Source organism: Poecilia reticulata, chromosome 4 (genome assembly GCF_904066995.2).
Source record: "Poecilia reticulata chromosome 4, P_reticulata-male-v2, whole genome shotgun sequence".
Classification (NCBI taxonomy): Eukaryota; Metazoa; Chordata; class Actinopteri; order Cyprinodontiformes; family Poeciliidae; genus Poecilia; species Poecilia reticulata.
In genome coordinates, this window is record NC_088833.1 from 26,157,943 (window position 1) to 26,171,982 (window position 14,040).

Below are 14,040 nucleotides of genomic sequence, written 5' to 3' on the forward strand. Positions count from 1 at the left end.
GCAGCCTTGGAGAGAAAAGGCACAGATTTGTTTGTGTGAATGGAGCGCAGGCATCGCCAGAGCCACTCTATTTCTCTCTCCTCGGTATTTACATCTTGCGTGCCGCTGTAAACTTCCCAATCATATTTCAAGAAAACACTGCAACCTCAGCAAATCACCTATAGACCCACTTTAAGAGAGCACAAGGAAGGAACCAAAGAGTTATACACAGAGGCATTTTATTTTTGCAAATGAAAAGATTTTCTGTTCAGAAAATGTAATGGATATTGCTTGGACTAGGCCAAACTTAAGCTGGCCAAAGTATCGATTTATTACAACGTACATGTGGGTCTAAAAAAAATTTTTTGTTCGAGAAAGATGAAGAAGAAGCCAGACCATGAAGTAAATAAGAGAGAAGGAAATGTTTTTGTGTTGTCCCTAGATGTTTTTGCTGTGAAACACGATGGTGGCAGCATTATAATACAATTTAAACGTGTCGTCTCTCACCTCTCTGATACAAACTTTACAAAAACATTATTCCAATCCAATTGTCCTCTAATGTCTGTCTGCGCTCCTAGAGTGGAAGAAGCTGAACGATTAGAACCCAGAGAGAACATTCTTGAGCTCAAGTTAAAGATTGATTTGGTCACAACACAGCAAATGAAGACGAGGTCAATGCATAAACACAGTCGTGATGAAGGCCAAGAATGTCCTAATCAAATTTAACATGGCCCCTGCTGCCTGCAGCTTGACCTCATAACTTTCAATCCAGGTCCGTTGACATAACGGCCATACCTCTGAGATGAAATGATTCCTGCAGTAGTTTCCAGACCTCTTCAGCTCCACAGAGGCTGCCATCTGGGGAACAGCAAACTCACCATTTTCACACACAAACACAGACTGTGGAGTTTCAGCAGAAGATTTTCCTCCTACATTTTGTTTTTTTCTTTAAAGAAGCGGAGGTCGTTCACTCAGTCTGCTGAATATTCTTTGTCTTGTTTATTTTTTCTGAGCAAAAGGCTTCGGTTGCCAGGATCTGTCGCATATCTGCTCTGTGACTCAGAGCTTCCCCTCAGCAGTTTGTTTGTGTTTACGAGGTGCAAACTCTAATGAAGTATTAACAGTCACTTTCCTGTCGAGGTGTTGCTTGTGGTTTTGTAGAAGGCAGGAAACATGCGTGTAGAGCCAAGACGGCAGGCTTCTCACAAATGGGTTGTCGCCACTGTACATCTAATTAGAAGCCGCCGAACACCTTACAAGGCCACATGCTTGGGTTTTGATTAGCGGTGTTTGGAAAAAGGCAGACAGGAAGCTGGCTCTCGTTTTGTTGGGAGTGAGGTCCGTAAAATCGAATAAAAAGTGAAAAGAAGTCGCAGGAGGCTCGAGGGAAGCAGGGATGAAGATAATTTCACATGGACCTCGGCAGCTAGGGAAGGGGGGCCAGTCTATAAAAGGACATGGGAGACACGGGATTGGCTGAGACGGCAGATCAACAAACCGCTGGATTGGTCGGGGAGGCGAGAATGACCTGAGTGGAATGAAGAAACTCTCCAAATAAGGAAGAGAGCTGTGGGAGCTGACCTTCAGAGAGACGAGCCGGAGGAGAGGGAGTGATGAAAGGACGAGCGCTGGGATGTGAGGGGAGCGAGAGACGAGGCAGAGTGTGTGTTTGGGGAGCTGACAGCATGGAAACTAAACTACCTCAGAGTCCCCTCCCCAGTAGAAAGCACTGCTGGGTGTAAAACGCACAGATAAACACCCACCAACATAAAGCACCTTGAATTTGAGTTTATTTCATAAGGGACAGAGCTTATTAAAGAGAAAGTATTATGTAAAACCAACGTTTTTGAAATTTAAATCATGTCATAATGTTGTTTCCTCATCAAAGACATACCTGGAGTTTTGCTTTTGATTCTTTCATGCATGTTTGAGAAATCCTTTAATTTTCCATGGCAACCATTCAGCTGTGCAAAACACCTTAGTGGACATAGCTCCGCCTTTGAGATGGAGTTCATCCTCAAAGCTACAGTTTCCAACTTTCCCCCTGACAGAGCAATCCTCCACCAGACTCCTCCACTCAGCTCCTTCAAACTAGCCAGCAGCAATTAGCAAACACCTGTTGGAACTCAGCATCTGCTGAGCTGATAATACGAGCTACTGCTCAGTGAAACTCTGGTAGAAATGTGGTTAAAGGGTTAACAGAGGAGCCATGTTGTGATGACTTCCTGAAGGTGGAGTTTCAGAAAGAGCAGGAGTTTTTAAAGAGACAGAGACCCAATTTGAACGTCCAATTTCTTTTAAGTCATATTTGAAGAATGCAACATTCTTATAACAACTGATGGTGACATAGTTACTTGATTGTGCTGCAAAATGACTCTTATTGTGTCATAAGGATGTCACAATAAAAGCTGCAAAAGATTTTACACTGGGCTGGAATCTTTTACAAGATGCTACAAGTTTCAACTAGTAGCAGGACAGCAGCTTTAAACATACAGCCAGAGCCACAACAAAATGGTTTAGGTGACATGATAGAAACATACATGAAATGATGTGTCTGTGCCTGGATATTGAAACCAAAATTCACAAATACTCTTCATCCAGTCTGACTGAGTTAAAGATATTTTGCATAAATCTATGGGCTAAAATAACTGTAGCAAAAAGCAGTTCCATTAAATACTATGGAATCCCATTTCTGCCATGAAAACAAAACGCCCAACAGGAAGTCACAATTTCCAATTCTAAAGTCAAATTTACTGGAATAAATGTCATAATTACAAGAATAAAGTCAGAATTTGAACTTTTAATGTCAAAATTTTAAGATAAAATGTCATAAATTCAACTTTCAATTATAATTATAAGGTATAAAGTCATAATTTGGACTTTCAGTCTTTAATGAGATCCAAAGTCATGAAACAGATTTTTTTCCTCACAAGTAAAAATGACTGAAAGTAAAAATTATTTGAGATTCAGTCAGAATTATGACTTTGAAAGTTGAAAATGTGACTTTCTGTTAGTTTTTTTTTTTTCTTTCTTTCATGGCGGAAATGAGATTCAATAAAATACTGACTCTGGGGCTGAATACAAATGCACGATGCACATTTTTTATTTATATGTAACATGTAGAAAACATGTTACAACACATGCTTTGTTAAGGTCCAGACTCAAAAAATCCCAACAACACATCGAAGCTTGTGACTGTAACATGAAAAAAAAAGCTAAGGTCTGCGGGGTGTGAATACTTCTGGACCATGTAAACACAGAGCGAGGGCGACATTTTTTCCTTCTGAGATCAATAATTCTGTGATCAGCTCAAAGTGGTAAATGCGGCTTATCTGCCAGTAGACAATCTCAGTTGGTTGACCACACAACTCCCACTTGTGGATCTCAATTAGAGGGCTCCGTAATGGGAACACACTCCACTCTCATGACACGGCTGTCACCGAGAACAAACACAGACGGGACTCGCAGTGATTCGCCCCTCAGAGTCCGTGAATCAGAGGTATGACTCGCTCCGTAGTGGAACGAGACCTCCCCGAGTGGCTGTCTGACCTCCCACCGGTAACTAGACTGGGCACATAAAACACCCCACTGGAGTGCATCCCAGTTCTCCCACCTTCCACTGGTTCTGCCGTGACTCATCAGCCAGCCTGGAACGCGCCGGCTCTAAAAATAGAGTCATAACACACCAGAATAGAAATGAGAAATTCCTAATAACAAGAACTTTGCTTCATGGCTCAAAAATGAGGAAGAAAATCCTTCTCTTGAGAAATTCTCGTGGAAATACTTGTGTGAATATAAAGCAGAACTATGCGGTCAGGATGGGAGTGCTCACACACGCCAAGCAGAGAGTCGGGCTCTTTTATTATTCCCACACCCTAAAACAACACACACTGCATAAAGCTATTGTGCTCCGTGTGCTGGACACGTAGATAACGTCTTCATACACACCTCTAACATATGAGGGGTGATAATAACGGAGAGCTAATTCAAACCAAAGCTCTCTGATGATTAAAGGGTTAGTCCAAAATCCTTGAAGTGAGGTTTTCTGGAAGCAGCAAACATCTTAACTACCGTAGACGAGTCACCTGGGTTTATACTGAATGAAGAGGCTAATGGCTAGCCTGATATTGGTCAAAATTAAAGCGTACTCTACGGTCTTAAAACGTCGGTCTCAAAAAAAGGTCCCTTATATGAACATTAGCTTATAAACCTTTAAAAAAGCATCACTGAATCAGATGCTTATTTATGTAAAGGATAAAGAATATTTAGAATGGAAACAAACTTTGGTTTAGCCGGGTTTTCAAAAGTGGCAGGAACGTGACATCATACAGTAGCTCAAGAAATGTAGAAATGTAAAAGTACGCGCATTTGTTTGCTATGCATATTATTACGCTACAAAATTCATGTGTATGAAGTTTTCTTGTGTTTTTCTCATCGTACAGTTTTATTTTGTAATTTCTGTGAAGTATTTTGACTTGTTGGTTATGATAGGTTAATTTTTTTCATCTGATTGGACGAAAACAATCTCTGTCATTTACTGGTGGTAAAAGAAAATGACAATACCACAGAAATGCAGCTTTTGATTAAAACTACATAAAAAGTGTGGATGTTAAATCCCTTTGGGATTAGCTGTTAGCTTTAGCATCCAGGAGCAACTTTTCTGCATTCATGGTAACTGAAAACACCTTCATTTAATAAAATATTTTCTGTCAATCAGATGTTAACAACTTAAGCATTTTTTTCAACATAAAACTCAAACTACCTTCTTATGTGTTTTTCAGGCAAATAGTCCCATTTTATAGCACAATCAGGTAATTGTTTAACCTCAGTTGTTTAAAAAATATTGTATATATCAAATATAACTTAAAAGAAAAATTTCTTTGTAGTTTAACCCTTTGAAATGAAAAATTCGTGCTCTTTCTGAGACTGTGCCTTGTGGAAGTCATCACAACATGGCTCCCCTATTAACCCTTTAACAGCATTTTTACCAGCGTGTCACTGCGCTGTAGCTCCTATAATGAGCTCAGCAGATCCTCAATTTGCTAGTTGCTGCTGGCTAGTCTGAAGGAGCTGTGTGGGGAAATTGCTCTGTGAGACAGAAGCTGAGGAGGAGCTTTGTCCTCGAAGGCGGAGCTAGGTCCATCCAGGCGTTTTGAACAAGTAAATTTTGAACCAGGGGAGACTAAAGGATTTCTCAAACATGCATGAAAGAATCAAGGCCACACTTCGGGTGTGTTTTTGATCAGGGAACAACATTATAACATGATATAAAACTCAAAAAGTTGATTTTACATAATACTGCCCTTTTAATATCTTGCTTTGTCTCTAAATCTCTTTCCACAGTCGTCCTTCTAGTCAAGTTGTTTTAATTGGCGAGTCTTTCTTATGTCTACTTACTTGCTGGCAGTTCAAAACGTCTCAAACTTTAAAAAGTTTTAAGTTGTTGTAATACATGCTGATGGTTTTTGTAAGCAGCTGCTTTCTGGCAGTGTGTGCTCACACTGTGGAGGGGAGGAGCCCACAGAGCGACTGACTCATGCAGAGAAAAAGAAAGAGAGAGAGAGAGTGAGAGAAAGGCAGGGAGGCGGCCTGTGTCACTGTCTGGCTGCCCGCAGCTATAAAAGCCGCTCTGTACCTGGCAGAGCAACACTGAGACGCTGCAGCGGTTCATTCACACCGAAGATCATCCCGCTAAAGGTAGACTTTTACTTTCCTTTTATTATTCTCTTGTGTCAACTGGGAGTTTATTCTCACAGCATTACTTAGACTTTTGGGTTGGAATGAGAGAAAGGGAGGGAAATGTGCTTTTCTGTAACTTTTTAAGAGTTTCACATCAAGTAGAGGAACGTTTTCAAAAATGTTATCTCCTTTTATTTCTCATTTTTATTATTCATAGTCTTCTTTTTTTTTTTTTTTAGAAATCCAAATTACCAAATGATGATGTAGATTATTTTAGCTTTCCTCGGCCTGTGCTGAAATCCTGCGCGTTCAAAGAGGCTCTCTGGTGTTTTTGGAAGCACCCAGAGGCTTGAGTTTGATACCCATTCATTTAGGTGAGGCTCATAAAGAGGGAGCCAGTTCAGACTGAGGAAACCAGAAGGGGAAAAGCATCACCAGAAACCCATTCTCCCTCCAGACTGGTGTCTGTAACAAACTCAGACTGTGTTTATGTGGCGGGGTTCGTGTGTTTGCCGAGCTCCCCAGCGGAATCGGATGGATTAGTTAACACAATAGACTCTCCAGAGTGAGAAAGCTCGTGGCTTGCTGCGCTCCAACTCGTTTGCTGGCTGATTTCTTCACTTTCTGCATCTCCTCCTCCTCTTCCTCTCCTTCCACTCCTGCTGTTAATCCCATTTGATGGCGATCTCTTTCCCACTCCAATCCAAGGAAGAATGTCTTCAGCATTCCTGCAGCAGAGGAAACTCACTTGGACAGAGAATAGGAATAGGAGAATGGATGAAGATGAAGCAGCCTTCATCTGTTTTACGCCTAGATATAAAACGCATACGAAGCTTGGGAGGGGGTGGCGACGGTGTAAGATGAGAAAGAAAGAAAGTAGGACAGGGAAAAAGTGTGCGACCGTGAGTTGTTGGAAAAGAGCTCTGTGCTTCACTTTAAAGATTGTAAAAGAGAGGAGGGGTGTGGTGGTGGGGTGAGAAAACAGTCTGCTTCTATTTTATGTGGTGTGTGTGCAATTATAGACATGGGCAAGGGGAGGAGGAGGCAAGAATGGATGGTGGTACCCAGGGAGGAGTGGGGTTGAGAGTAAGTTGAGCCCTTTAGAAGAAGAAAAGCTGGAGTAAGACGGCGCAGCAGATGTGAACGCAGTGACTAATGGACTGTAGATGGATGCTTCAAAGTATTTTATTGGGTTTTACGTGACAGACCAACACAAAGTTCTGCAACAATGGGAAGCAGAAGGTGAAGTCTCAAATCTTTCACAGGTTTGATTGTTCTGCATTTTAGCTCCATCCATCTTTTCCTCACAACTATGACTGGCTTTGAAAAGCCTGATCCTCACAGTGTGATGTTGCCTCCATTGTTGTTTCATCTTGGGAGTTGTTGGGTTTTTTGCCACACAGAGTTTTGGAAAAGTTAGATTTTGATCTCTTGTGATTTAAGTTCGTTGACTGGCTTCTGGATTTTTGTTTATGGAGTACAAAGTCATGCCACATTTCTTAAATAAGAAGTTAAAACTGGATGTTTTACATGTCATATCACAATTACGCTCCGCTTTGAGTTGGGCTGATGGGTAAAATCCCATTAAAGTATCCTGAAGTTTGGAGTTGTAACTTGGCATCATGTGAAAAAGTTCAAGGGTCAAGAAATCCTTTTGAATTTTCACTGCAGAAACATAAAATCATACAAAGTATCTCTGAAAAGTTACTTGTAAGTGAGTTTTGTCTTATTTCAAGTGTAGTAAGATATTTGTACTAAAAACGAGGCTATGCTAATACTTTGTATGATTTTGTGTCTTTGTAGTGTCTTAGCTAGAAAGTGCTCTGTTTTACTCTTTGGAGCTAGCTATCCTAAAATTCATTGGCAATAAGCTGTATTTTGACAGTAAATGTGTCATAAAACACGTCGCTCTGTTCAGCAAACGTCTAGAAGCTGCTGATGTGACACATTTCTGCAGAACCAGGTGACGGAGGGAGGTCGGACATCATCGACCGATCAGTCTGCACGTCATTTCACGTATGAGTTCACTCTCTGTGACAGATTAACGTGATTTTACTACTTCAGGCGAGTTCATGCAGAGACTCACGGCCATGATGACGCAATGCTCACTGACAGCAAGGCAGCGTTTAAACACAATGATAATGTGATTAATCTTCAGCGATTGGGGGATTTTAATCTTGCTGTATCGCATTGTATCGTTTTGCAACCAGAAACTTCTAATATGTTTTTAGTTGGATTTTATGTGGTAGATCCTGATACTCACAAATGAAACTCAGAACAATATCCAGTTGGGTTTTATTTAGAGGGTATCAGAGTAAAAGGGGGTGTACTATAAATTTGCAGCATGCCTTTCAGGAATCCACTTTGTAATTATGCTCTACTTTGTTTTAAATCTGAATTAAACACATGTAGGGTCGCGGCTTCAACTGTACACGATTCCCACCACAGAAACTGTGACCCTCAAATCCGGTTTCACTTTCCACCATAAATCATTTATGAATAGCAAAGTCCCCCGGCGTTACCTAGCCACAGAGGTGTTTGCAGAAACAAATATTCGGAGGTGTAATGCAAACACACGCTGGCTTTATAAGCTGAAGGCAGGAGTCTAGTCTCTCCCCCTCCCTCTTCTGCTTTTAGAGGCGCGCAGGCAGAGACTTAGTCGTCTCCGCGTTGTTGTTGTTTACAGAAGGAAACCCCTCATTACTGCCGACGTACACTCAACAACTTCCTGCTCGCTTCCTGTCTTCAGCTGGCGAAGATAATAAAGCGGCTCCATCGTTTACGGCCAGCTGCAAAGCTGGCAGGATCAGACGGCAGATAAAAATCCCTCAATGGCTCTCTGCTTACTTGCTCTGGTCCTGAACTGCAAAAAACATAAAAGGTCAACAAGTACAAAAGTACCTTACAAGTTGCTTTTCAGCAAACTATGAGAGTTTTATTTTAAGTCAATAATTCTTTGAATATTGATGGAAAAAGTACTAGTTATAAGTGGATTAATCTGCCGATGGAACAAGATAATTTAACTTATAACATTTGGAAAACTTTTAATCTTAAGTAATTATTCACTTAAAACAAGCTCCTTAATCCTGCTGAAAAGTTACTTGTAGGTTAGTTTCGTCTTCTTTCATGTGTACTGAGATATTTGCACTAAAAACTAGACCAAAACATCGTGGTAAGATTGTGTTTTTGCAGTGTGGAACAATGAGTTCCACACTGCAAACCAAATGCGACGTGGGCCGTTAGAGTTCAAGTAGGCAACAAAGAGCAAACATGGCCTGTTACAACGCCGGGGTCTCCATTTATTAAAGCAACATGCTGCTGCTGCATCTGGCGCTTCTCACTGAGCCTGAAACATCACAGCGCTGTAAAACTCTCCCTCGGCGATGTTACCGTCAGCCTGCTACACGGTCTGGTTATTATGCTTTCAGAAATGTGACGGAGATTCCAGTCTGGATCGCTCTTTGTCTCGTCTTTCGTCCTCCAAATTTGTTAAGAATGTACAAACCCGACCCAAAGAGACCTCCTCCGTTTACAGCTTCTCGAGTCCTCCAGGAGAGAGGGGGCAAAGAGATGGAGAGAGGCTTCCGAGACGGAAGATTAATTGCGTCTTCCAGTCGGAGCAGCACACAGAGGAGCTGAAGTGTTTTCTCTGTGAAGCGAACGGCTTTGTGGGCCAGTTGGCCCGAAGCAGAACAGCAAAACACAGGACTGTTGGCGTGGCGACACAGGAAAACTTCCCTACTAATTAGACCCCGCTCTGACATATGGACGGAGAATAAAAGGGACAAATGGAAATCTGCTGAAGGCTTCTTGTGAGAGATATTTACAGAAACTACAGGTCAGGGTATCAGCAGCTGAGCTCAGGTGGATTATTAAGAAGCAATGCATGGTGGGACGACTCTGTTGAGCTTTGTGGTCAAAGATTTCTGAAAGTGGAAGCTGGAGGCTGATCTGATTCTGGACAATCTCTGGCTGGTAGCTTGATTGATCCAAATTCTCAAGTGGGACATGAAAATATTTACACAGCTGGAAATAAGACCAGACTGACCGTTTAAGCATGAAGCGAATGTTTAAACCAGATTCAGATGCAGCTGTAATTTGGCTATAATTATAATCTTCTTGCACTAAGTAGTTTTGGAGGACGAAAGCTGCCAAGCCATGACAGATTTCTTGAATCTGCATCGAAACTCTGTAGAAAAAGCCGGAGAGTTACAAAGTTCTTGACAAGACCCTAATTTTGTGACCAAATTCCGATCCCTGATTTTTGTTGAGCTCTACCTGCAGATGCAGATTTATCAGCTGCGATAGGGGAGATTTCAGAACAGCAATGACAGCATTTAACAAGACAAGTTGTAAATGAAAGTAAAGCTGGCTTTTGCATCACGTTACCTTAGTTATGATGTTTTGAAAGCCTTGCTTTCTCTCGCTCTCTTGCAGCTGGAATAAAAAGTAGAAATGACAGCCTATGTGATAGGAAACAAACCTCTTAGCTTGTGATTTTGGTGACACACTTCTAAAGAAATGTATTTGCACCTCGAGCTGGAATTTGTAACTTCCGTGACCAACCTGAACTCACCATTCATCGATTTATTTTTGCGACTCTGCCTCCTGTTTCAATTTTTTTTTAATTCCAAAAAGAACTGTAACACAAGTACGTAGAAGAAGAAGAAGAAGAAGAAGATGATGAAGAAAAAAAAACCCTGATGCATGCCAAAAAGGTCTTTGAAGTGTGTTCATGCTGAGCCAGTAAAGCAGTGAGGGATGGGGCCGTGAGGATATGAAGTGTGTTTCCTTTCTGCCGGCCACTTCTGCCTGACGCACCAAGAACAAAGCCAAAAAAGGAATGAAACTGCTGCGGAGCGCCGCGAGCCTCGCCAGCTGCCAAACTATTCCTGTAAAAGCTCACTTTCTTTGGAGGCCTGAGGAGGAGAGCTTTGGGGAAATGTAAAGGAAAACGTACACAAAGAGGCAGACATGTTGAACTGATTGTGTTGCTTCTTTTTTTTTTTTTTTTTTTTGCGGTCGGTGAGAACCGTAAGGAGAGCACCAGGTGGGGACGAGCTGGAACGATCGGAATGGATGCTTGTGGATTAATGGGTATTTATTTGGGCCTGTGAAGTCCAGTCTGGAAGGAAGCGCATAACCAAAATGAAAAACCAAAATGGCTCGGAGAGACTAATCAGTCATGCTGCTGTTGGCAGCAGTACCTAAAAGGAGAGGGGTGGGAAGTACAAGTGGGGGGGGGGGGCTGCACTGTCACAGATAGGAAAAAATAGTTGAAACACTCCACTGATTATGTGACATCTGGAAAAGATTTGGGCACGTGAACTTGGTGGAGTCCAGACAACATGCGCGCGCGCCGGGATGTACAGTATTTTCTGAGCAGTGGAGAACTTCTCATTCTCACATGCAACACACACTGCACAACACGCTGCACAACACGCTGCACAACATGCAGCACAACATGCTGCACAACACGCTGCACAACACGCTGCACAACACGCTGCACAACATGCTGCAAGATTTACAGCTTCTCGGGCTTTTCCTAGACACCAGTGTCGTCTTCCTGATGCCTGCGGGGAGCAGCGCTTCAGGCCTGTGGTTCCTATAGTTTGTGAAGACTCAAAGGAGCCCCATATTGCCCTCATTTACAAGTTTGGAATGTAATTTTGGGAGCCTGTTGGAGAGGATTTATATACATGCTGCGTGTTGCTGCTGTCTCTGGTATCAAACGTTTTCTGAAATCCTCCTTTCTTTTTAAGGCCTGTTCCTCGAGGGATTCTGTTTGGTTAGCCGACGGAAGCTCAAGTTATACAAATAATTATACAAATATAACATGTCGGAATGTAAATAGCTAAGAAGGTAAACCCTAAACCACAATACATTGCAAAATTATTCACATCTCATAAACTTTTCCACATATTGTTTACCTTAGAAGCAAAAGCTTCTATGTATTTTATTCCCCTAAGGTCCAGCTATGTGGCAGAACTACAAAGTTTCTACAAAGGACTATGAATACTAAGACATGAAGCCACTACATGATCAAAGAAATCCTTCATTTGTTGTGTTTTTAAGTTTATGGACTTCACATACATAAAAAAAGATACATACAACCACCCTGAAATAACAACACTTGGTCTCTTTGAAACTTTACTAGTTCATGTAAAGTTTCGTGGAGGATAGAAATGTGGAGCAGATGACATCCGAGAAACTCCACCGTCTCTCCTCCACAATGACATCGCAGGACGGTCACCAAACTGGACAACCGCAGCTCTGAAAACCCCCAGACAAACAGCATTTCATCATCTGGATAAATGACTCGCATGTGTCACAGTTATGTTTTTCTTCTTTCAGCAAAACATCCAAGCAGGAGTCATACCAAACTGTGTTTCACAGAGCGGAAACCAGCCTCTGCAGCGCTTCTATTATCAGTTTTCTAGGCTGCAAGCCGGAGCCGAATAACAGCAGTCTGACTCCTGCAGCGCATTCAAAGTGCTGTCAACAGTCTGGCTCTTTGTTAACGGCTACAAGCTGATAAACTATCAGTCCCTGCTGCTCGTGCAGTTGTTTCCTCCCTAGAAGTCGGACATATTCCAGTTTGACCAAACCTGGTGCCTGACGCAGCCCAGGAATAACAGTTCACTCTAGTCAGAGAAACGTCAGAGACGTTTCTAAAGGTTAAACTCTGTCAGTAGTTCTCTCACTGACTGTAGCTGATGCACTGCAAAAACAGAAAAAACATCTTACCAAGTATTTGTGGTCTGTTTTCTAGTAGAAATATCTTGGAACACTTGAAATAAGACAAGTGTATCAATTAGAAAAAAAGAAGTGCTAGTTCCAGTGGATCTAACACTTTTTCATCAGCATTAAATAATTATTTACTTAAAACAAGCCCCCATATCTTGCCGAAAACTGATTTGTAAGGTTTTGTCTTATTTTTTTTGGTAAGACTTTGTGTTTTTGCAGTGTCGAAACTTGTTGTCGTTGTGGAGAAACTGAAAACAGATGCTGGGTTTTGTAGCTTTTTTTTCCTCAGCGTTGCCGTGTTACATCCGCCCTCCACCTGCTGTAAAGCGGTGAGGATTAAAGGAAGCTACCCTGACTGAGTCTTCTTCTCCTCTTCCTCTCAGGAACGCGGCCCAGCTGAAGCAGCTCCAGGACCAGATTCTGTTGGAGCAGCAGGAGGCAGCCATCTGGCAGCAGCAGCAGGAGCACATCCAGGAAGTCCCGCCTCCACCCTTGCAACTGCTTCAGGAAGCACCTCCACCTGCTCCGCCCTCGCCGCCTCTCCCCCCACCCCCGTCCTTCCAGGAGCTGGAGAGCAGCACCGCCATGCAGGCCAGTACCTTCAACTACGCCCGGCCCAAGCAGTTCATTGCTGCCCAGAGCCCGGGTGGGGCGGCCTACGTCGCCCTCTCCTCTGGCTCCTCTGGGTCCAGCCTGTCCTCCCCGCTGTCTCCAACCGCCTCCCACAAGCCCTTAAACCGGGTGGCCCTGCCTCCTTTCACAAAGGCCGGCAGCGTTGAGTCTCCGACCTCTCCATCCTTCCCACCTCCTCCTCCGCCGTTCCTCAGCCCCAGCAACCTGTCCTCTCCCTCTGGCCCCGGCCAGGACTTCCCCCCTCCTCCGCCCCCGCCTCCTCCTCCTGTCTCCATGTCTCCAGTCGTCTTGGATGTGTCGTCACCGTTCTCCTCGGTGCCCCCGTCTCCCGCCTCCAGCTTTCTGTCCTCGGTGCTGCCCTCCAGCCCCTCCACACCCGGCAGCCCCACTGTCAACAGCCTGGGCCTCCCCAAAGGCAACGGCACCATGTAAGTGTCCAAATGTCACACATTTGCTACCTGTTCAGCTGCTGCGGTTCTCGTTCACACCGCACTGTGACAAACGAAACGAACTAGTTGAAAACCTGTTCCCCTCCTCACCTGTGGTGGCGCTGCACCAAGAACAACAGAAAGAAATGCAACAGAAACCTCTGAAGAAGACATGAGCACAACTCCATTCTTCACAGAATGTAAACAAAAATGGTTGTAGGATTTCTGTTTTGTAATAATAATAATAATATATTTTATCTTTAAAAGGTTTTTAAAGACAGTCAAAGATGCCGTACAGTAATTCGATTAAAAACAGCAGCAGTAACAACAAGCAGTCAGGGAAACAAAAGACCACAATGCAGTTCTAGTGCTGACGTTTGTTTTGGTTGTATTTACCCAGAATGCCCTGCAGTATAGTCTGCTTCCTGCTTTTGGAGCGGTCTCTGGTCCACTTGCGTTTACATACGCATTCAAGCCACACCAGAGTTCACTTCAACCAGACAGAGACTGAGATTTTTAGGTGCACATTCACACTTCCCCTGGACAAATGAACCAGAGCTGGATTAAAGCGGAC

At 43.1% G+C, this 14,040-nt stretch overlaps 1 protein-coding gene across 7 annotated transcripts in view; it reads left to right on the plus strand.

Moving 5' to 3' along the window:
- The window catches only part of palld (palladin, cytoskeletal associated protein), a 67,821-nt gene that overhangs the window by 40,000 nt on the left and 13,781 nt on the right, over positions 1 to 14,040 (plus strand). For 6 of the 7 annotated variants that reach the window (XM_008407508.3, XM_008407512.3, XM_008407511.3 and 3 more), the window contains one exon: positions 12,789 to 13,466. In XM_008407508.3, the coding sequence (XP_008405730.2) occupies positions 12,789 to 13,466 (678 nt within the window). Of the gene's footprint in view, positions 1 to 5,538; positions 5,677 to 12,788; positions 13,467 to 14,040 lie in introns of those variants that run through there. The other variant, XM_081606577.1, reaches the window with a different exon arrangement.